Source organism: Labeo rohita, chromosome 13 (assembly GCF_022985175.1).
Source record: "Labeo rohita strain BAU-BD-2019 chromosome 13, IGBB_LRoh.1.0, whole genome shotgun sequence".
Taxonomy (NCBI): Eukaryota; Metazoa; Chordata; class Actinopteri; order Cypriniformes; family Cyprinidae; genus Labeo; species Labeo rohita.
In genome coordinates this window covers 16,746,154-16,771,102 of record NC_066881.1, presented here as the reverse complement: position 1 = coordinate 16,771,102, position 24,949 = coordinate 16,746,154, and the positions used below count along the sequence as shown (strand labels likewise).

Sequence of the window (24,949 nt, the reverse complement as noted above, 5' to 3'; positions counted from 1 at the left end):
TCTTTTAAAAGATGGATTGTTAATTTTTTTTTTTCTTATGTGTTAGTAAGTCATTTTTGATGTCACTAGTTAACTTTATTAGCGGATTTAGAAGGCCGAGGCATTTATTTGGGGTTAGTGAGGGCAGGTTTACTTTTTGAAGTATAAATAACTTAATTTATGACTGGCATTCGCAACATTAGAGTTATTATTAGGGTTACCTGCTTAACGTTTAGTCATCCTTTCGAAGTCTTAATACGCGTCAGCATTCAGTTCTAATAGTCACAAAAAAGAGTTGAGGTCTCTATGGGGCCTTGAATAGTGTTGATATTTAAAAGCATTGGTATTACAACACAAATTCAGCCTTCTGATGTTCATTAACATAAATAGCAAAAGAGGAAAATATACTGTAGGTAGCAGAGATAAAGCATTTTAACTGAATCCCATTCACTCCTGCGAGTGATGAAACAGTGTGAATATCACTCATATTCACATCGGCTACAGTGGTTAACACCAAAGGCTGAAGGCACTTAGAACATCTTATTGGAATATGGGGACGTTCTTACCTCCTGAATCTCCATATCTTTCTCAGAGTCACGTTAGCGCAGACAAGTCAGTCCGACTTATTGTTTAATAAGCTGAAGCTTAAAGAGTGTGTTAAAAAAGATTCAATTTATTGATCTAAACAGTTGATTTCCATTAACATGTTAAACATTTAAATGACTAATCAAGAGTCCATGAACAAATTTAGAGCTAATGTTAAAAATTATTTAACAAAGTTTAATTCTATTAATGTAGCTTATCTATTATTACACAAAATGACTTGACAACGTCTCTACGGTTCCTTTTTGTGGCTTTTCTTTGTTAAGTATATAGATAGAGAGATATATATATATATATATATATATATATATAAAAAACATATTATCCATTTCCTCAGGTCAAACAGGCATTTAGTACTAGAGACAAGTACGTACCTAATCTAATTTTACAAAAAGGATCTCAACTTTATTAACAAATTATAGCAACACAAGTTTAACAATTATAATCACCTATTTAGAGAAGCTTGCACAAGGCGCTTTACATCCTTTTTTATTACATTTTTATGTACAAATACAAGCTACACACAAAGCAAAGCACTTGGATGTGGCTACATACATAGCCAATTGCTTTCAAACCCAATACTGATATCAAAATTAAATATACAAACTCAGTATTTACCATCATCAAATCAAGAAGTATTAAGAAAGATGTTATGTACAAAATGAGTCTTTCCACATTTTTGTCTTAACGCAAAGGTTCCCAATGTCAGGGAAGCATAATGTGTAGCTAATTCCATGCTTTACAATTTAGGGGACAAACAATGGAAAACTGAAGGGAGGAGCATTCAATGACAAAAGTACACTGCCAAATCCTGGCCAGAATTTACGTCCATAAGGTTTCATACAAAGAAGTCAACAATTTCAAAAGAAGGGACCATGTAGATTTTCCCCCACCACCCCCAAGGTTAGTGTGAATTTAAAAACATGATTGACCTATCACTTAAAAATCCCATTTTAGATTATTTAGCAAATAAAGTTGGCGTTGAATGGAGGTCACGTGATCTGGAGCACCTTTAATATCTACCATAGGGGTGATCTCTGTAGCCCCCTCGAGTAAGTCTTGATGCTGGAGCTTTGAGGTTGGGCCGCGATGAGATCCAGTCCTCTTCTGCTAAAAGTGAAATGATTAAACCGCTTTAAACAGTTAAATCAAGCTTCATTTAAAGAGAAAAATGGAATTTGACACAAGATGTTACACAGGAGAGAAACCTCTTGGCTGAAATGCAATGCTATGACGATTCATCAGGGAATGGATATCCTACGGCCATGTAATTCCATGTGACATTAGCAATTTTTAATGCTTTCTTTTTTTGTTCTAAGCATTACAAAATAATAAACTGAGCACCAGCTGATCATCTTACACATGCATTTCAATAATCAGTTTAGAGCTCCATTCCTGCATCCCATCTAGGGCTTTGCATGTTTGCCTCGGTACATTATGGTAGATTTGAGAAATATACAATGTCACTTTGCCCTAATTATCAGTTACCAAAGGCAGAACAGATGAGGCATGAACTCCTGGCTGAGCTCACAGTATGACCCTGCTGTCATTTAAATACAGTATGTGTTGGGAGCCGATGCTCCATTAGGTTCTCTGAGTGTGATCGCTGGGCCATTGAAGAAACAATCAGCCCGCCTTCAGGGCAAAGAACCTTAACCTTCATTGTTGCTAACTACCGTTTCGCAGAGAAAGGAGAAAAAACCATTATACATCATGACAAAATCCCTTTTATTCCAGTATTCTGTGTAATGATCACTACCGCACAAACAGCCCTCCCTCACTCACATTATTTTTAATAGGTTTTCCACTACATCCTCCTCACTGTGAAAAACGATCTCTGATCATTAGAATCTTATGGATGCCTGTTTTCACCTAAAAATACAGCAGGTAATTTTGAGAGTTAAAAATAAAAAAATAAAGTCACCCTGTGACATACAGTCACAACTACGAGAAATAAATTGTGAGATCAAATGGTCAAATAGTGAAAAATAAAGTTTGAGATTTGCATTTGCAAGATATAGTCACATTGTTGGGAAAAAAAATACATAAAACTGGATTGTACGACGTTATATACACAATTATAGCAAAAAGTCACAATTGTAAGATATAGTCACATTGTGAGAAATAGTTACATTTTGAGATCTGAAATCACAATTACAAGAGATAACGCCACAGACAAAGTCAAATTGTTAGAAATAGTCACACTAAAGGATATAAAGTCACAGTTGTGACATTTTGAGTAAATTTGCAATTATGAGAAGCAAAGTCAAGTCACATTTATAAAGTGCTTCATACAACTGTCTCTGCTACAAGAGCAGCAAGAAACTAACTGTTAAAGTAATCAATTATTAGGGCTGGGTTTTGACACAAATTTCATGATTCAATTAGATTCTGATTCACAAGCTTCTCAATTTGATTTTTGATTTGATTTAATTCAGTATCGATTATTTTGGATATATATCAGATACAGCACATGCCAAATTTTCAAGGAAAAAAACCTCTCAGCTAATGCTGTAAAATATACACAAGGGTCAGTTATTACATTAATGTAATATTGAAGGTTAAAATGAATTGATTTGTGTATTAACGCTTACTGTGAAATACACTCAGTGAAGTTTTTAAAATAATAAAGTATTACATAATTATATTTATACTCCAATTCATTTTTTTGAAATATAAACATTTAAATGGTGACTATTTTACAAAACAAATTAAATACTGAAGAACAGTAAAAAAAATATAATGAATATGTTATATAGTTCATTTTTCTAGCTGACTGATAAGTTTATGGTCACCAATTTGTTTTTTCTGAGGTAAATGTGATGTTACCTGACATTGTTTACAAGTTTTACAAGTTTGAAAGTCATACTGACCTCTTTGCGAGGTTGAAACACTGATTGAGCAATTACATGACACATATTATGATTTCGGCAAGTTGTACTCTCTGTTAACATACCTTTGGATGTTTATTCATGTTTATTTTGCGTTGAAACTGGTATTAAAGTGAGATGATCAGTTCACGTACCGCTTGTCTTGAACTGAGGCGCTACAGCGATCTGTCACTCCACAGTGCCAAAACAACATTAATGGTTTGAATGTGAAATCTGAGACTTTGTTTTAGATCAAAACTAACAAAGCACAAAGCTTATCGCGATTTATTGGATGGGAGGTGTCCTACAATACTCCAATACTCTAAAAACAGGCTAGACTTATTTAAGAATCAATATTGTTTCATAAAAATGAGAATCGATTAAAATAATGAAATCAATATTTTTTACCCAGCCCTAGTTCAACATTGTTTCACTTTACCCGCTCAATTCAGTTTGAATTTTGTTCTTATCCAATAGTGTAGTGCACGAACAGTGTACTTAAATCATTAATATTACTGAATATTAATAACTGTGAGAAACAAAGCTGCAACTGTGAGACTTTAAGACAGGGTGTGCAAGGAAGTCACAAATGCGAGACAGAGTCGCTATTGTGAGATACACAGTCATAATTACCTCTTTGAGGTGGAAATGGGCTTCCATGTGATCCTAACAAGCAAAACATTTCGTAACACAATGAAATCTTGGTTTCAAGTCAAAACGTGGCAAAATAGCAAATCATTTCTGTTAACACTTTGACACTCCACCGCACAATTTGCCACAATGTGAAATGAATGAGCAGGCACGTATACAGTGGGAAACTGGCATCCGTGGAAAACAACAATCCATTCCAAAACAGAGGGAATACTGCATCAAATGTAATCCAGAGAGAGCACAAATTCAAAAGGCAAAGTAATGGCTAAAAGGCCATTCTGACTCTCTTGGTGGGCCTCAGCAACGCCTCCAGCTCTCTACTGGCTCTAGTCCATGATTTCAAGTGCATCTTAAAACCCAGCCCTGAAGCAGACTAGTACGGTAAGATGGCAGCTGCTGTGCCCTGGGCCTCGGTGATTTAACAACTGGCAAATGCCGCAAGGTGTTTTTCCTTACCTTTAGCTCTAAAACATTTAACAGCAATATGGAAAATGAATGAGGCAAAGAGGTTTCTCACTGGTGTGGGCAATGTGCCATGACTGAGTTCCAGCCCGCCTGCTAGGCGAACTACTGCTATGCAAAGAGGATGTTTCTCTTTGTGATGCACCATTCAAAATGGTTGACCTAAAATCCTAACCGTTTCCTACTAAGCTAAAAGAGAAAAAAGGTATGAAAGTTTGAGATGAAACTCATGATGGCGAACTGCAGATCAGATTCTTACCATAATTGTTGTAGGCTTCGTCATTATTACCGTGTCCATATTCATAATATTCTGAGACACTGTAGGAGGAAAAATCATTCTTATGAGACATTTTGACAGATTCTTAGAGTGAGAGCCAAGCATTAATTAGCTCATGTTGTGACAGAATGTCTTTTAAAAATAAATCTACACCTTTTCGACTGGTTGCTGTAGTTGTCATCATAGCCCTCATAACTCTGGTCATCGTATTCCCCGTCATAACCATCATCGTATCCCTGAAATCACAGAAACACAAAAGAATAATCACAGAGGACAACGCTAGAGGACTGAATCTGTCTCAAAGCGGCACTCTAATTGTTTAGGGTTGAAAAATCAATGTTTAATTACACTGCAATAGGATTTCTCTAATAAATATACTCCCAGAGTAGAGGACTGGCACAGCTGAATCATGTCTAACAGAAAATATTGATCAATGAGCGACAATTGTCTCATTTGCCATGTCTGAAGACAAGTGGATAATGCCTAGGTCGATTCAGTATTACAGACAAAAGAAACAATAAACAGATTAAAACTTCATAATGATATGTTCAGGAGATCCAACATGACTCATGTCATCCATACACTCTTTCTTATTCTTTTTTTAAGCTTTCACTGATGTTGAAAGGAATTGTTTTGATATTTTAATGTCTGGTTTTATATTTTGGCCTGATGGAAATTCAGCAGCACATACACATTTTGATAAAAAGCATCTGAAAAAGATATCAAATAATAAATGCAAAAGAACACAGAGGTGAATTGTGCAGAAAAATCATATTTCAAAAATAAGACATTCTATTTATTTCACTTCAGACTTCTTGGCCTGTAGAAGATTTACAGCATCATAAAATGAAAATTCATCTTTCCTCAAGCAAAATCCTGTGCTAAGAGGGTGATGCTACTATATTGCATTGATTAATGAAACTAACTATTGGGTAAACACCAAATAGTTCACAAATGCAAACTCATAACATCTCATATTTTGTTTTTCAGGCAGACTAACTGAAAACGCTTCCCTTTTTTATTAGGCCTAATCTGTCAGAAAAACCTGGGTAAGCTATTTTGACCCTGTCTATTCCTTTTATATTAAAATTCTGCACAACAGTCAGGTTTTATGAGTATGAAGAAGGATTTGACTAAATTAAAGTTACGGATTAGGCCAGGGATTAAGTTGTTCAGGAGATCTAACACACAAGTTTCCTTCTATTAGTTTTTCCTCGTGCTAATAGGGTCAAGGTTCTGTCCTCTCCCACTAATTGACCGGTTTGTTAACATGTCCTCTTGATAGAGTGCTATGCATATCTTAAGCAGCAGCGTATAGAGGCAGTATGTTTTACTATTTAATGGCATATTTCAGAACACGTCAATCACTCTAATACCAACAGCACGCTAAGGAAATACATTTTAGCAGAACAGTGAGAGGTAGTGACTGACCTACCCGTTTAATAGGGTCATTTCATCAAGAGCGGAAGGAGTAGCTTTCATTTAAAAACACTCAAGAAAATGAAGATGTGCCCTTTTTTGTCTGCTATGACATTTACAAACAGAACAGTTCAACCAAAAACGAAGATTCTGTCATTACTTACTTTACATTAAAAGTTCTTTTAGTGAATTGTTTGATTTAGAAATAAAATGTGAAAAATTATGTTTAAAAAGTTATGAGTGAACTACAGGTCTATATTAAACGCTATATTAAATTTTCTGTGGATAGGTTCCGAGGGACAGTTCGCGCTGTCATGAGAAGTGCCCACGAACATCCACGCACCATCCATGCGCAACCCAATGTTTGTAACTGCGCAGATTGTCTGTATACAACAGCGCAGGCGCAAGTAAATGTTGAGACAGGACGTGTGAAGTAGACCGTATTGTATGGCAAAAAAGTATTCATATATGCCTGGTCGGGCATCTGATTGCACACTGACCTGTCATAAGTGTGGGAGTTGACAGTAAAACAAGCATCCTAGACGTGATTTTCCATTACAAAAGAATTCTTGAAGTGCGTTTTGGGTCATATTTGTTTTTGGGGTTTTTTTGCATCAAAATGCACATTCTCTAGGTGTGATTTACTATAAAAACATGACTTCGGAGTCACCGAAAACACACAGTTCTGACGATGGTTTCAAGTCAAACGATAAATGTGTAAACTGGTAAGCCAAACAGGCAGTGCAAATGTCTGTTTGAAGTGTCTAAACAGGCAAAAAGAACATGCTTTTTTCCTTAGTTTTCTTACAATTGCACGTTTTGGGGTTTTTACGATGCATTGCTGCCACATATACTACCAGTCAAAAGTTTTTTAATGAAATCTTTCATTAAGATTTTTAATGTTTTTTTAATGATTTTTAAAGAAGTCTCTTCTGCTCACCAAGCCTGCATTTATTTCATCCAAAGTACAGCAAAAACAGTAAAACTTTAAATACTTGAAATAGTTTTATTATTTAAAATAACTGTTATTTATTCCTGTGATCAAAACAAAATTTTCAGCATCATTACTCCAGTCTTCAGTGTCACATGATCCTTCAGAAATCATTCTAATATGTTGATTTGCTGTTTAAGAAACATTTATTAATAGTAGTAGTAGTATTTAAAACAGTTGAGTACATTTTTTTAAGATTCTTTGATGAATAGAAAGATCCAAAAACCAGCATCTATTTGAAATAAAAAGCTTTTGTAACAATATATACTATACCATTCAAAAACTTGGAGTCAGTACATATATATATATATATATATATATATATATATTTAATAATTAAATATTAATTATAGAAATTAATACTTTTATTTAGCAAGAATTCTTTAAATTAATCAAAAGTGATTATAAAGATATTTACAATGTTTCAACAGATTTCTGTTTCAGATGAAAGCTGTTCTTCTGAGCTTTCTATTTAAAAAATTCTACTGTTTTTAACATATCAACAACAACAACAACAATAATAGTAATAATAATTTTGAGCAGCAAATAAGAATATTAGAATGATTTCTGAAGGATCATGTGACTGGAGTAATAATGCTAAATATTCAGCTTTGAAATCACAAGAATAAATTACATTTTAAAATAAATTCAAGTAGAAATCTGTTATTTTAAATAGTAAAAATGTTTCAAAATTTGACTGTTTTTGCAGTATTTTGGATCAAATAAATGCAGGCTTGGTGAGCAGAGGAGACTTCTTTAAAAACATTAAAAATTTTACTGTTCAAAACTTCTTGACTGGTAGTGTACTTTTTTTTCCACTAAATTTTTGTAAGATATGGAGTAATGTTATGCCATTTAAACGACATATTTTCTCATAATAACAACATATGTCATAAAAAAGATGTGTTTTTCCTGTTAGAAGATATCGTTACAATATGTGGGCGAGGCGATTGTCAGTGCTGCTGGCGTCGCCAGTTATGAGATAAACGGCTTGCCATAGTACTGCGCAGAAATTAAATATGCCGCTACTCTGACTAAGGTCTATTCCTTAAAGATATGAGACATATCTATTCCTAAGATAGAAACACATGAAAACACATTCAACCATCTATATGATACTGCAAAAGCTATTAAAAGAGGTCTTGCACATCTATGTAAATCCTGTGTGGCCAGGATATTACTTAGTATAATAACAAAGTGCTGTTTGAAAGGTCCTTGTGTCTGACCTTTTTGACTTTAACATGCACTTACAAGCCACTGTGCATAATTCGAGCAAGCTCTAGTTAATGGTGCTTGATCGTTACATTTCAACACTCGTTTGAAAGAGCAATTAACTCTGGTCCTATTGAGAAAGCTAACAGGAAATAAATCAAGTGGTAGAGAGCACTGCAAGAGTAATTAATACAGCAGACAGCCAAAGGTCTTCAATACTCCGCTTCATTATCAATTGACAACCACCAACACCTCTTGACAGTGACTGATCTCTGTGTGGGACGGCAACTGAATATGATTCCTCACTGGAGAGCAGCAAAGGGAAATGAAGGGTTGAAAGCGCTTTTTTGTCTGTGGCTCCGTCTGCTTATTGAATGAAGGCTCTTTGTCTGCACTTGTTTCTCAACCGATTTTTCAGGGCTAATATTTTCAGTTTGAAGTTTGAGCAAACACAGGCTTAAGGCCAGACAGGATGGAGCGGTCTGAAATATAATGACATCCAACTTGCCATATATCTATTTAATGGTCCGTTCTGATTGTTGCAAACGTTGAAAGGACACATAATTCTAAAATGGGATTTCACTGAACATCAATTTTATATTAAAGGGAAACTGCATTTCATATCATGGTGATTAGTGACTAATAGGTTTAGATGAAGTTAACCACAGTTTATTGGCAAGAGGAGACCAGAGCTTTGGTTTTTGGTCTTGTCATTGGTGTCTGTGTTTGCATAAAAATATAAGTAGTAGTGCAGTATTACATAAATTAGAACCATAACTTTATTTGGAATTTAGTCATCCTGGTATGACAAATTCTATGTAAAATAACTATTATATTAATATATATATTCAAATTAACTGCATGGAATCATTGATTTGTTGAGGATCTGATTAAACAGGTTATTTTTCTAAAACACCTGCTCTCTGAGTTTTTCCATACATTTCCATGTAAATATGTCAATTACCATGTGTTGCTCCATATGTAGAGAAATCATCACATATTCAGGACAGATTTACACAGTCTTTGCTTTAGGCAAAACAATATCTCAAATAATTTAATCAAGCAAATTATTGTCTATGGCCAGGAGTCAGGTTTTAATATTTTATATTGCTAAAATACAGAATTAAAAGATCTTACCACTTACCAACTGGAAATAAAAATAATTAGTATGTCTAATCTTATTTGATACCAGCTCACTGAAAATCATTAAAGACATCTTCCACCAACCCGAGAACAACAACATGAATATTTATAGAGCTAAAATAACAGTTTAGAGATTCCTGAAAGCATTGGCTTTGCCTGAAAGCATAGTTGGTTGCCAGTACTAAGAAAGTGGCAGGAGAAATGTGATAAACTAGGACTGTTTATTGCCAAAGATCTCACTGTAGAAATATAGAGCACTTATTACTTGTTACATAAACTTTTACAATCACCCAAATAAAAGAACTAATTCAGCAAGCTGATGACAGACAAGTATGCTATTATTTCTAACCTTCAGAAGGCGCAATTCCTGTAACGGAGCAATCTACTGCGCATTTGTGAATCATGTTGCAATAAATTTTAATAGGCGTTATTTCATGCACGACAAGGAGTTGTGATAGCCGTAGCCAGTGTTCCCTGATTCAGTAATCACTGACCAGTAAATACACTGTAGCTCATAGAAAGCATATTTAGCTTGTACCCAACAATTTTACTGGCAATGACATGCAGCTCATCCCCCCTTGATATTTTCACAGCAAAGCACAAGTGCTACTTTTCCCAGTTTTTTAACTGCCTCCTTATGTGCAGCTCTCAGACCTGAAATAATATGCTGAGCCTCTAGGCATTCCACATGCTTCTCTTCAGGAGGAAATTATTACACTTCTTCTCGAGGTGTGTGTCGTACATCTGTTTTATTAAACGAGGGAGTTCTGCATGAAGAATTCCATTTCAATAATTAGTTCACCTCAGAAATGTCAAGTCAGCGGTGTAAGCGAGCCCATTGTTAAAAAACAATTACAGCCGTGGTGAGAACCTTGCTTTGAAATAGTGCGAGTGAAGCCTTTTCGCAACATTCTATTCTGCACCTTGAATCGGCTTTTGCCGTGTGAAGTGGCGTGTGATTGTGTGTGTAAGAGGTTTACTGAGATACTATCCGAGACACTCGAGAGCTTCTTTCACAGTGATTGACCCTTTTCATTTATTTATCCACTGCGAGCTGGTTGTGACCTTAGAAGGCATTCTGCATGCTTTTTAATTGGATTTTCAAACAGTTAGTACATTAAAACAGTATATAACACGACAAAAAAAGAAAACCGTGAGGCGGTTAAAGGGTTAGTTTACTCCAAAATGAAAATTCTGTCATCAGTTTTTCACCCTCAGATCATTCAAAACCTACAAAACTTCAGTTCATTGTCAAAACATTAAAATATTTTCAATCCACATATAAACATAAAGGCATAATGGTAAATGGAAAATCCAACCTGATCTCATGAGGAAGACGTACCTGTGGGGACTTTATCGCAAGATGCAACATACATACCGCCAAGTACGTTTTGTGACATATTCGATGTAAAATGTCCACTGAGTGGTGCTAAAAGAGTGTTCAGTTTTGATGAACTACATATGGTAATGTTTTATGTGACGCTGGTTTTGAATGTGTCACCACAGTTCTGACTTTAAATATCTGTTGAGTGGTGCTATAACTCTTTTTTTTTTTTTTATAATGCTTTATTATTCCAATGCCATGAGAACAAGAGGTATTACATATTCATGTCAAATTACAATAGCTGCCAGAGAAAAAAAAGAAAAAGAAAATGACTTTACATGTTTTCAGTGCTTTTTTGATTGTTCAAAAAGATTTACATATAATGTAAAATCATTAATAAAATGGGTAAAATTTGGTCTACATTGAGCCCACTTTTTCTTATGTACTTGGTATTTTTTCTAGTGCCGCTATAACTCTAACGCTCAGTGATGTTTTCAAAAGGCGTACCATCTAAACTAAACCTAAAAACCTAAACATGACCAACCCGAAAGCAGCTTAGCTTTTTAGCTTTTTTCGACCTCTTATCTTTCAGGTCTTTCATTGAGAGTCATGTTTTTAACAGGAACTCGCAATCTAAGTCCAATTCCATGCCAGCTGAGATATTTGTTACATCCAGAAAGTGAAACATATGGAGCTGTAATCATAACTGTGTATGAAAACGATTACAAGTCCTCAGTGTTTTACCGCCTCTAGTGTTGGAAACAACAGTGATATGTACTACAAATTGTTACGTATTTTGCGTCTTGCGAAAAAGTTCCCACAAGTACGATTTCATCATGAGATCAGGTAGGGAAAATCAAACATGTTTGGCTGACGCTGTTTAAAGCATTAAAGTATTAGTGGAATGGACTTTCAAAGGTAGGATGTAAATCTCTCAGGTGTCATTAAGATATTTTTGTTTGTGATTCAAAGATGAATGAAAGTCTCGTGGGTTTTGTTTCTGTTAAATTATGACAAAAAATACAGTTCTTGCTGCAACACTAGTGTTACCAAACAGAAATGGAAATATAATTATTGTTCTCAAACACCTTTCCCCTGCCTGCCATTGGTCAAGACAAACATATAGCTCCGCCCCAAACTAACACCATTGGATGAGACCCTGTTGCTATGCTGGGCTGGTTGGAATAATGAAACAAACAAAACAATGTTTTGAAAAACACCACAGAGCCTCAGTGCTTACACTTTTTAGCATACTCAACCTACAAATGACTTACAAGCACTCTGCATATTAAGCTGTGATAGGAAAAAAAAGTTTTTAATAAATCAAACAACATACAAACAATGGCCAAAGGATACATACTGTATAATTACACATCAACAAGCAGCTTTGGACATATTTTGAAATGTTACTGCACAGATATCCGTCTAGGTTTCTACTAAGCCACATTCAGAAATCTGTTTATTTTGTGGGAAGAAAAAGGGGCGTCAGCTCATAGAGGAGTGTCTGACTGGTTTGTAGAAGAGTGAAGAGCCCTCTGAGAAAGCACTTGTGATCTTTGAGTAAAGCTGTTGTGCTGAGAGCGAGAGGAGGAGGCAGTCTGGCACGGCTCGGCTGATATACATAAGAGCTGTGATTAACTGGATTCAAATCCTTACCAACAAAGAGAGCAAAAAGCTGCCACACAACAGTGGATATTCATGTGTCTTTCATTTTATACATCTTAAACCTAGATGACAGTTTCAGTTTGTGTAAAAGCAGACAACAAATTAACAACAAAAAAAGCTGTCTTTTTCTAGAACACAAAGGTTAAGGGTTTGGATAAAATATCTATTGGAAAAAAAAAAGTGTGTGTGTGTGTATATACTGCCATTGATTGCTCATAAAACATTTTCCCCAATAATATAAATAGATGATTGGATTGCTTAAAACTGCACTTCATATTCAAAACAGGTTGGAATGGTGTATAATAATATTTTTGAATAATGTATGAGAATTCATTATCTTTGGCAAAGTTTTAATGTGACTATAGTATATCAGCATCAAATCTTCACAGGGTTGTTTGATTTTACTGTAATATAACTCTTCTGCTGTTATGTTAATTGCACAAATGTAATGTGATTCAGGAAGATCCTGAATCTTTGAAATGATCCTTACCAAAGAAATGTTATTAAGTAATACAAGATACAATTTTCAGATTCAGATCTCTCTCAAATCTCTCAGATCTGATAGAAAATGATAGGAAAAGATATCATGTACCTGTTATGTTTCTACAAATATATATGTACATTCAGGAATTCTTAAAGTCTAGGCAAAAATCCCAAGGTTGAGGTTTGGCAAGGTTAGATTTTGAAAGGTAACTTACAATATGTTTCTAGTGAACTGCTCATTTCTTAGTCCTCTTCTTCCACCTGCCTACCCCAGACCCAATTACTCAGAAATATGTCCACGTTTTCCATGTCTCCCATAATACAGAGGCTCTCCAGCAGAACTCAATTCACACTGGTAATGAGTCTGTACTCTAACATTTCCCCATGCAGACAGACCAATCTGCCACAGCGCTGCACATATAGGGCTTTTGCATTAGGCAAAAGCTCAGAGGGAATCGAATCCATGAGATATTGCTTTTTTCATTAGGTTGGAGTTTGACGTTCACTTGGCTGAGAATTCGCAAAAATAACCTTGTGCACACCTGGGTGCAAAAAAGTCTGCAATGTGCAGGTGTTGTCCTACAAATGAGCAAAAGCTTTCATTATTATTTAATCATCATCATTACCATCATCAATGATTATGATAGTGATAGTCAAGCTCATAGTCTCAGAGAGAATAGCCAATCGAGTGAGCAGATGCTTTTCTTTGCTTTTCTTTGGCTTTTCTTTACAGCATGTCAGCATGTAGACTAACATCTTCTGACATTCGGTCTGTCAGAATGGGTTCTGTCTCCACTGATTCATTCAACTTTTGGTAAATAGAAAAGCCATTCCTTGTCCATTTACCTTAGTGATTTGATTGATTGATGATTTGATTTAAGGATTCATAAAGCTTTCTTCTACCAAGCCTTTTTAGTTTGTGAGTGTGTATATGTGTTTGCATGGGTCTGTAATCAAGACTTTCAATAATGAAGAGTTTTTGGACACCAGCTCAACTCTGGTCATATATGAAACCAGCGAATGTTTCCACATCAGTAGTTCTTAAAATGAAACTAAAACACATACACTCCAAAAAACAAAAAAAACAAAACTGTCATTAAAAACACTTAATCTTGACTTACGTAGTCGTCATATGATTTGTGCGTGGCCTGTAGTAGCGGGGCTCTGTATCCAGGGGTTCCTGTAGTTCCTCTGGCCCGGGATGCAGACACTCCTCTGGCTAGTGTTGGTGTGGGGACGGAGGTGCGTGTACCCACGGTTCCTCTGGGTGCTGCTGCTCCTCGGCCAGGTGGAGGAGGTGGAGCTGCCCCCCCTCGACCTCTAAAGACATAAATTGGAAGGAAAGCTATTTAATACAATATATTCCTTTTTTTTTTTTTTTTTTTTTTTTTTTTACTTCTTATATTTTTATAAAAGATATGAGATTTTTGGCATGATATATGTTTTTTCTTTTTTATATTTGGCACACAGATAGAGGACAGTTTCAACATTAACCATAGCAGGTTTGGAGTCTCTAACTCAAGCTCTCTAGCGCCACCACTTGTGCAAAGTTTCACTCATGTTTATGCTAATTACTTTTGAACAGTACAGTCTAGAAAGAAAATTCTATTTTTAGAATTTAGAATTTTTAAAATTCATAAGGTCAAGTTTTTCGCTGTTTTTAAAAGTTCAAAAAATCTAGTTTTTCGAACTTTTTCTTGAATAACGCGAATAACGAATTCGACTCATCATCTTCAGACCATGCTGGCAAAAAAGTTATGGATTTCGTGTCAGTATACGAAATTATTATCATTTAACGCATCAATGAATTTACTGGAAAGATGCCAATCTGCATCTGAGGCTGTATTTCTAAAAAAGCTTTGGCATATTGACATCAAACTTTGTGTGTGGCATTGTCACCTTAAACAGAACACACCACATCCATTTGGCCACCTATTGGTCAAATGTGATAAACCATTCATAAACTGTTAATAATGAAATTTCCAAAAATGCAAATAACTTACTTGATTAAATTAGCCTATTATAATGAAACTGATCTCTATTCCTTGGGTAATATAGAGAGCATACATACCAGTTGTGCCATAACTGGCCGAACTTCCTGCTTGACATTTTGATTTTCTTTAAAAACCTTTTTTTTTTTTTACTCCTAGACCGTTAGTCTGATTTTAACAAAATTCGAGTCAAATCATCTTGGGTGATGGGATAATGTCTATCAACATTATGGATTTTGTGTTGATAGACAAAATCTTCTTTTATAGCGCTGCAACAAATTTGAGCCATGATGCCAAAATAACTCTGAGGCTGTATCTCTGCAAAGCTTTGACATATTGACACCAAACTTGATAAGCCAATTAATCATATTACTAGTGGTTGCATTTATGATTTTTCAGCCATTTTGGCTAAAATAAAATTAAAATGGCTTTAATTACTCATTGCTTCAGTTGTTCTGATACTTGCTGCCTTGCTTGCCTAGTGCTTGGCCCCTTAACATTTATATATTTTAGTTTATTTTTATGTATTTAATATTAAAATGAAATATTTAACTTTCTAATTATGACAATAATTTAATGGCATTAAAAAAACTCTAAACTCTAGTTTCATGTATAAGATGTTTGATTCTTATGAATAATGTACACTTCACATTGTATTTATTATCTAGGCACTTCGAAAGTCACCAAACTTTCCCATAATTGTTTGATATTGCTATAATATACCGTTTCTGCAGAACTATATATTTCTAGTAACATGGCAAAGGCTTGATGCAGTGGCAGCAGTATGCAAAATTAGCGCAGCACAACTCCAGTGTTTACATGAAAAATTAGCATTTTGTGTGAAGTCATTTGCTGCAGTGCTATAATAGTGGGTTGCTGGTAGCTGGTGTTTTCATCACAGAGAGCCTATTAAAGCACTGTGAACCATAATGCCATTGACTCAATAAGGTGAGACAGCAGGGTTTTCAAAGATATTGCAATATTCACTGCCTCAGCTCTTTTCTTTCATAGCACTCTCTGGTTACCCACTGTAACAGTGGCAGTGAAGCATGGCATCAAAAAGCAGTCTGTAGAAGACATTGTTTCATTCAGTCCAATGAGAGACAGCTTTATTTTGATGTACGGTTTTGCTGCTGTTGTTTTTAGGACGATTCTGTGAAATCAAGGGGTGATGTTGTTTATTTCTGGAGTCATTTTCGACCTGATTACTGCTGCAGCATGGCAGATGGAGTTGGCAGCACTGGTGAATGGCAAATGTTTCAGTCTGTCCAGATCTACATTTTGTCCATCCAAATCCAAAGATCCTACAGAGACTAATGGCCTCATCAGTGTTGTTTTTGCCATGCTGATTTGTGGTAATGACTTCTCAGGGCACATCAAGGGAAAGAGGCGCTTTATAGCTTCATCCGCCAGGAACGGTAAACAGAAAGATCATATTTTGAATCTATTATTACTACCTGAGGTAATGCAAGCTGTCACTGTTTTGGGAGAATCCTAGAGGGAACTTCAGAGGCTCAAGCAAGCCAGAACAAGTGCAGTGTGAAATTTATGAAATAAACATTAAATATGGTGTAAATAATGCATGACTGTATATATAAGTTATGCTTTTGATGAGAACAATTAAAGCTTCACCTGCTAACCTGATTAATAACACTGAACCTCAGGGCACTTTCATGGTCCAACAGTGCACAGATGTTTGGGAGTAAAAATTGGGCCTCTGTTAGAGTTGTTAACAGTTAGAGTTAAAGCAGTTCGAGTAAACTTAGATTACTTTGCTTTCATCAGAAACACAGAATAAGATATTTATATTTTAATTGTTATATGATATTTTATTTTATTCTTTTAGATCTTAAAAGGTAGTTTTCCCAAAAATGAAGTCAAGACATCCTAGGTGTACAGGTGCATCTCAAAAAATTAGAATATAATGAAAAAGATTTTTAAAAATATGAAACTTTCATATATTCTAGATTCATTACAAGTAAAGTGAAACATTTAAAAAGTTTTTTTGTTTTAATTTTGATGATTAGAGCATATAGCTCATGAATGTCAAAAATCCAGTATCTCAAAATATAAGAATATTTACATTTGCATTTTATTAAATGACCATCCCTACAGTATAAATTCCAGGTATCTCTTGTTCTTCAAAACCACACTAATGGGGAAGACTGCTGACTTGCCAATGGTCCAAAACAATCATTGACACCCTCCACAAAGAGGGTACGTCACAGGTCATTACTGAATGGGGTGGCTGTTTACAGAGTGCTGCATCAAAGCATATTAAATGCAAAGTTGACTGGAAGGAAGCAAATTGGGTAGGCAAAGGTGCACAAGCAACAGGGATGACCGCAAGCTTGAGAATACTGTCAAGTAAAGCCTGGTGTTGGTCCATTGTGTTTTATCAAGTGCAAAGTCAATGCAGCAATCTACCAGGAGATTTTGGAGCACTTTATGCTTCCATCTGCTGACAAGCTTTATGGAGATGCTGATTTCCTTTTCCAGCAGGACTTTAGCACCTGCCCACAGTGCCAAAAGTACTTCCAAGTGGTTTGCTGACCATGACATTATTGTGCTTTATTGGCCAGCCAACATGCCTGACCTGAACCCTATTAAGAATCTATGGGATATTTTCATTTTTGGGATATATGACCTGTCCCTTTAATTTCTTAGCAAGCACATTCCTATCACTATGTTAGTTAAAGGAACAGTTCACCCAAAAATGCATACTGTAATTGTACTTCAATAACACAAATTCATAATGATTAGTACCTAAAAACAAAAATCGAAATTTGACAAATTCCCATGTACCAAATCTTTTTTCAATTTAAATTTGAAATAAAAGTAAAAGCAATTTTGAGTACAAGTATACATACTAACTTATTTTCTTTGACATAACATATAATTTATTGTGATACATTTTTAATGTGTAAAACCATTAAATTAGTTTATTAGTTTGTTTCTCAAACTTCAGTCCACACTGCTACATTGTATCCCCATGACTAGAAGTGACAACATTTTCTTGGAAGGAAAGCAACTCCAAGGACCAAGTAATTATAAATCATAAACATTCCCTTTTTTCCTAATTTTAGCAGACTTCTCTAATAGCATAAAACATAACACGTCCACCCTATTATGTTAATTTATACTGGGCATTTTTAAACTGGCTTCATTAGCTTAAAAGGTCTACCCAGTTAAAGTCCACATTGTTACACAATGCATTGTAAAAATATAACAGGGTGGAAAAATTTCCTAGACCACATGTGAAATATTTGGTTAGGATTTTGAGATTATACTAACCTGAGTTTTCTGGTAGACAGACTAAAGATAACATATTTTAAAACATATTTTTTCAACAAACCTGCTCAAAATCCACCTAAAAGTGAAGATCTTTAACAATTTTTTTCAAACCTCTTGCTTTGCATTCCACAGAAGTGAAAAAAGCTATATGGTTTTGGAATGACATAAAGGTGAATAATTGATGGCATACTTGGGGGTGAGCTATTATCCTTTAACTTTTCTATGATTCTTCAGAGGGCTGGTGAGGTGAAGCTACTGTACCGAGTGGAGGCGGTGGAGGTCAGACGTAAACCTCGTCCTCGTGCGGTTCTTCCTCGGCTTGGGTCATCTGAGCCATTTAAGTAGGAGAGCTCACGAAGTTGCTCCTGCCTGATCTCATCATTGTAATCCTATGGAATGAAAAGACAGCAACATGACATAAAAATACATTTATATACCAGGAAAATACATGTTATACCAAGCGTTGTATGTGCATTTCATTTGACAGGCTTCTGCATAAAGAAATTATCCAGTTGGACGCACATCTTGCAGAAACCAGCGTCAAAGCAAAGTTTTAAATGCATTGCCAGACAACCAGAATGTTGGCAGAGAATGTTAAATATACTGCCAGAAAGTTTTGCTGACTTCAAACAAAAAACAAGGATAAAAAAAGAAACCTGTTTTTGCTTGTTTTTCAGATGTGCAGGACAAGAAACATTTTTGCATACATACTGACAAAAAGGCACCATATGACACGCACTCCAACACATGCTGAAATTATGGTGTCGAATGAGGGAACGTGATGCACACATATCTTTCATTTAGAGTAAGAGAAATGATAGAGGCAGGAGAAAAATAGAGCACTGGCTTATTAACTTTGTTTGACATCAGCTATCAGTGCATTGTTGTGAAAGAATAATTCCACTTTCTGCATTTATAAAGTCCCTCTCTCATTTGATTGAACATGACAGGGCCCTGAATCACAAGGACGATTACAGAGTGGATAGCGCTTATTTTATTATCATGTCACTGCCACAGGCAGATAAACGGAGCCTCATTTCCACCAGCCACTTATTTCCCTTCCTGTTTGGCACAACAGCTGGGTACAGGCAAATATCAGACATGGCAGCTAGAAGAGAGTGGCCTTTCCACAGAGATATGCTCAACAATCAATAAAGATTGCATTGCCGAGATTTAGAGCTGCTTTTGTGTCTATAAATAGGCTCAGGCTTGTTCATTGTTCAAAAAATAGAGTATAAAAACTATGAACTATATTTGACGTTTTTTCTTTTTGAATGAAGTCTCATGTATGGATGCCAGTTTGCGGCACTGAATAAAAATAAAGATAATTGCAACTATTTATCTCACAATTCTTACTGTTTTCTCACAATTGCGAGTTTACATCTTGCCATTCAGTTTTTTTTCAGATTTGTCTTAGAATTGTGAGATATAAAATCACAACTGCGCATTATAAAGTCAGAACTGTGAGATATAAACTTGCAATTCTGAGAAATAAAGACAGAATTGCAAAATATGAAGTCACAATTATGACTTTTTTTCTCAGAATTCTGTGAAATAAACATTTTTCTCACAATTGGGAGTTTGTATTTCACAATTATGATTTTTTTGCAATTGCAAGTTTATTTCCCTTAATTCTGAGAAAAGAAAAAGTCAGAAGTGCGAGATAAAAAGTCACAATTCACTTTTTTTTTATTCTGTGGCGGAAACGGCCTTCCATACTTATGCTTACCAAAGCTGCATTTATTTGATCAAAAATTATTACCATTTAAAATAAAACTTTGTATATTTTTAAAAAATATATTATAATTAGGGCTGTCAAATGATTAATCACGATTAATTGCATACAAAATAAAAGTCTGAGTTTGCCTAATATATGTGTGTGTGCTGTGTGTAATTATTATGCATATACAAATAGACACAAATTAATGTATATATTTAAGAGAAATATGTTATTTATGTACAAAATATTTGTATTTACATATAATATAAATTATATACAAATTATAATAAATACATATACTTGTAAATATTTTTAAATATATACATGAATGTGTTTAGAATTATATAGACATAATTACACACAGTACACACACATATATTAGTCAAACTTTAACTTTTATTTTCTATGCGATTAATCGCGATTAATCGTTTGACAGCCATAGTTATAATATATTAATATATTTAAATCCAAGTTTTTCCTGTGATTTTCAGCAGCCATCAGACGTCAATGTCACGTCCTTCAGAAATATATGGTGCTACACTGCAAAAAAGGGTTTTCTTACTTAGACGTTTTGTCTTGTTTCCAGCCAAAATATATAAAAATTCTTAAATCAAGAAGTCAAAATTAAGCAAGTTTTTGCTTAGAACTGCCAGTGGGGTAAGCAAAATAATCTTATTTCAAACAGAAAACAATATTATTTTGCTTACCCCATTGGCAGATTATTTAGCTTGTTTCAAGTAAAAACTGACTTAATTTTGACTTGTTTTTTTTTCTGAAAATAAGACAATAATTCTTACTTGTCTAGAAAATCTTCTTGATTTGAGAATTTTTAGATATCTGGGCTTAAAACCAGACAAAACACATTTTTATTATTATCAATGTCAAAAACAGGTTTGCTGCTTAATATTTCATCCTCTACAGTGCTACTTCTGGAAATAGGACAAATGAGACATATCTCTAAAGGGGTGATCTTTTTAGTCCTCTAAACATAGTAGTTACTACAGAGACAATCTTCAAAGAAATCTAAAACCCAGAAGTAATAATTTTGATAGCTTCTATATCTTGTTGAAAGGTGGCAGGTGTGTTAGGTGAGGTGAGGTGAGGTGCTTGGATCAGTGCTTGTTAGGTTTTCCCTGTTGCTAGGACAGCCCATGTTGGAGCCTAAACAATCTGACTCATTCCTTGCCTTGAGAAATGAGGGTAATACATGGACAGACAGAAATGTATTTTATACTTATCAGATGTAATGAGCATTCTGATGGACTCATTACGTAGAGTGTCTCGTGGTAAAGCTAATTATGTTCTGAATAAGATTTAATAACAGCGGTAATGCATTGATTCAGGATATAAACAGGGAGTCTTAGAAACACCAGGCCAAATTGTGTCCAGCCAGCCCGCAGACTTTTCAGTCTCCGTATGAGTCTGTACATCCGTCCTGTATTAATGATATATAAGACTTCCTTCTGCAAAAGCTCTGCAGTTTCCTTCTTAATGAGAGTACAGTCAATAGATGTACAGTACTGCATCTGAGGAGAGCCCACTCACACCTACCGTACTAGAGATATTGCATTTTGCATGAATCACTCTTTTCTTGTGGCAGTGTGTGAGGTTTTGTAACCGTATTCACATTTCTGTAGGCTTTATCAACAAAGGTTTAGGCCTATCAGTAGTCCAGGTTGCAAAGGCGTTTTGTTTGTTTGTTTTTTTTAAAGACATATTCATTCTATGTTAACCACAGCTAATCTGGAATTACAAAATTCGTTCAATGGATCTTCACAATTCATGGTGCAATTTAATCCAGAACTGGAGATAATCTGCATGCTGCTTTATTTTTTTGACAATGATATCTTTACAGCTGAAGCAACACAAATCATTGTCTCTACGGTCTATTGTCTTAAAAAGACAATACTTGTTTTAAGGAAGGATGCATTAAACTGACTAAAGATTATAGTAAAGACATTTATAATGTTACAGATGATGTCTATTTTAGATAAACGCTGTTTTTTAACTTTACCTCAAAGAATCCTGAAAAACAGAATCATGGCTTCCACAAAAATATTAAGCAGCAAACCTGTTTTAAACATTGATAAGAAGACGATTTTGTCTTGAGCAGCAAAATAGCTATTAAAATGATTTCTGAAGGATAATGTGAAAATTCAGGTTTGCCATCACAGGAATAATTCAAATTTTAAAATATATTCAAATATACAACAGCTGTTACATTCTTGCTGTATTTTAATTAAATAAATACCTTGGTGACTGAGAGATTTCTTTCAAAAACATTAAAACTATTTTACCTATGTTAGTGTATGTGTTTGTTAGGTATTATATGTGAGCTGGGTCTCCCTTTGCTATCAGCTTCCACTTTTTTGGAATGTTTTGCACTAGGGATGTGACGAGATCTGGCAGCACGAGATCTCGCGAGATCTGATGTGTGATCTCTGATGTGAGATCCAACTGGTCTCGCGAGATGTCGTGACGAAATCCTTGTAAAACATTTTGCAGTGTTTACATTAGAGTTGCACGATAAATCCTTAAAATATGAGATCTCGATTCAAACACCCACGCGACCCACGTGTCTATTAGTACTGTTTCACATCGCGAGTGTCAGTGGAGCGTGAGAAGGACGTTTTGTTGCTGCCCATGTTAATGAATCAGAGGGATGGGGTAAATGTGAACGCAGAAAGAGTAACACAAACAGTCTTTTCAACCACATTATAATCATTATTTTTGTGTTACAGACATTTAAATAACACAAGTACTGGGATAAAAGTTTATAGTTTGGGTATAAACACTTATTGTCTACAGTAGCGATCAAAACGAAACTATCTTGTATGTATAGGAATGCTTAACCTCTTCCGCAAGGATGTGGGGACAACTGCCCGTTTAAAAAAAGTATGTCACTGAATCATTTATTCAAGAGATTTCAATAGTCAAACAAGTCTTAATGAAGTGAGACACTGACTTCTTCATTGAATGTTTTTTTTTTTAATTTTGTTTAAATGAATATATGTTTTTAAAAGACTTAAGCAATGAACAGTTTGTCAGAACCACTGGTAAATTACGTTATTTTGTATAGTTTTCTAATCTTTTTTCTCCAGAATTGTGAAGCTCTTGTTTAATTGTTGTTTATTACTGCATATAATTCATTAAAATAGAAGTTTAATTTCATAAAGTTCAAAATGCACCTACATTTTTTGGCATTTTGTCTTTTTCAGTTGAATAAAATACTATTTTCCCTATATATTTAATCATTGAGGATTTCTTAAGAAAAGTTAAAAAATCTCGCCTCGTCTCTCGTGAACCCAGTCTCGTGTATCCCGCGAGACGAGATAAGTGTCTCGTCACACCCCTATTTTGCACGGAAACAAGGATGCTGGGATTTTCTCTCATTTGGACACAAGAGCATCACTACAGCCATTTAATAATGTTGAGTCAGGGGGTCTGGCTCTCAGTCTGTTCCAATTCATCTTAATGGTGTTCAGTAGAAGTTCAGGTCTGAGTTCGGTGCGGGTCAGTCAAGTTCTTCCACACTAGACTCAGTAAAACATTTCTTAATAGACTTTTCTTTGTGCACTGTGGCATTGTATCATGCTGAATGGCTTCCCAAAACTATGGCAAGAAAGTCAGAAGCACACAATACACTAGAATGTCATGTGTGGTGAGCATTAAGGTTTGTTTTCACTGGAATTAAGGGGCCTAGCAAAAGCCTTTAATTAGAAAGGTGTCATGTAGTGTATTTGTAATATCACGTCTCAATAAAACAAACGCTGTGAAATATTCACATGGCTGCCTAGATGCTATTAACATTTCAAAGTGCACCATCTCGAGATTTCAGCATGCTACTTTAATCCTGACAGGAATCAAGCTTTCTGACAAAGATAAATGAGTGGACCACTATAAACACATTCAAAGATGGAAAAACATCAAGACATCAGCTAGAAAAACCCTAATGAGCTGCCTCGCTGCCTGCTGCCTACATAGGAAGCTGCTTTTATGGCAGCATCCTAACCAAAATGGATACACACACTGCCTTAGAATTTGGAGGCATTATAATTGTGTCAGAAGCATGCCTATGATATCTTAAAATGCCTACAGATATCCACCTTATTTTTCCCGTAAGAGTGGGTGCGGCCATTTATAAATTTTATGGGTCTGGCTTCCGGTCTCATCCGTGTCCAGCTATTTTTAGCCTTGCAAAACAGCTTGTTTTGCTGCTTGATATTGCAAATTGCTATGTCTTACCATATTATTTTAATGTATTATCTTAATTATGAACACACTGGTTTGTAATGCAAACAGTTTTACTGTTTACTGCACATTGTTTTCTTTCTCTTTATTTCCCTGTAGCGGCAAATGAAGCGGACGTCTCGCCCATAGGCATACTTCTGCGTTGAATAATAAGGTGGAAAGATTAGAAACAGAACTGTTGAGACTGAAAACTCCTCTGCTTGGTATTCCACAGTGGGCATAAAACATGGAAGACCACTGAGAAGTAATACATATGGAGGATGTGACCAGATCAGTTTTGTGGATGATGCAAAGATGTGGCCCAAGAGGCTAAGAGACTGCCTAAAGCCCAGGTGAATGTAGGGAATATCTCCTAGAACGCTTTCTCCCTGCGGCCAACAACTCACACGGCTACATGAATATTTACAGTCTGGACTATATACAGAGATTTGACACATTAATTACCTTTGAAAGCTCCAGGACTCACTTTCTCTAACGTTACAAGTGAGCTAGTGTGTGTATATTACTGTTCAAAGGTTTGAAGTTGGTAAATTTTTAAAATGTTTTGATCAAAAATACAGTCAAAACAGTAATATCATGAAATATTATTGCAATTTAAAATATTTGTTTTCTGT

At 35.2% G+C, this 24,949-nt stretch overlaps 1 protein-coding gene across 9 annotated transcripts in view; it reads right to left on the bottom strand.

Annotated features, from left to right (window-relative positions):
- Positions 1 to 24,949, bottom strand: part of khdrbs2 (KH domain containing, RNA binding, signal transduction associated 2) — an 85,990-nt gene that overhangs the window by 14,332 nt on the left and 46,709 nt on the right. For 3 of the 9 annotated variants that reach the window (XM_051126580.1, XM_051126582.1, XM_051126581.1), the window contains exons 5-9: positions 18,626 to 18,753; positions 14,201 to 14,399; positions 4,996 to 5,078; positions 4,825 to 4,883; positions 1,606 to 1,692 (exon numbers count right to left, since the gene is read on the bottom strand). In XM_051126580.1, coding sequence (XP_050982537.1) covers positions 1,606 to 1,692; positions 4,825 to 4,883; positions 4,996 to 5,078; positions 14,201 to 14,399; positions 18,626 to 18,753 — 556 coding nt within the window. Of the gene's footprint in view, positions 1 to 223; positions 1,693 to 4,824; positions 4,884 to 4,995; positions 5,079 to 14,200; positions 14,400 to 18,625; positions 18,754 to 24,949 lie in introns of those variants that run through there. The other 6 variants (XM_051126584.1, XM_051126586.1, XM_051126588.1 and 3 more) reach the window with 5 other exon arrangements.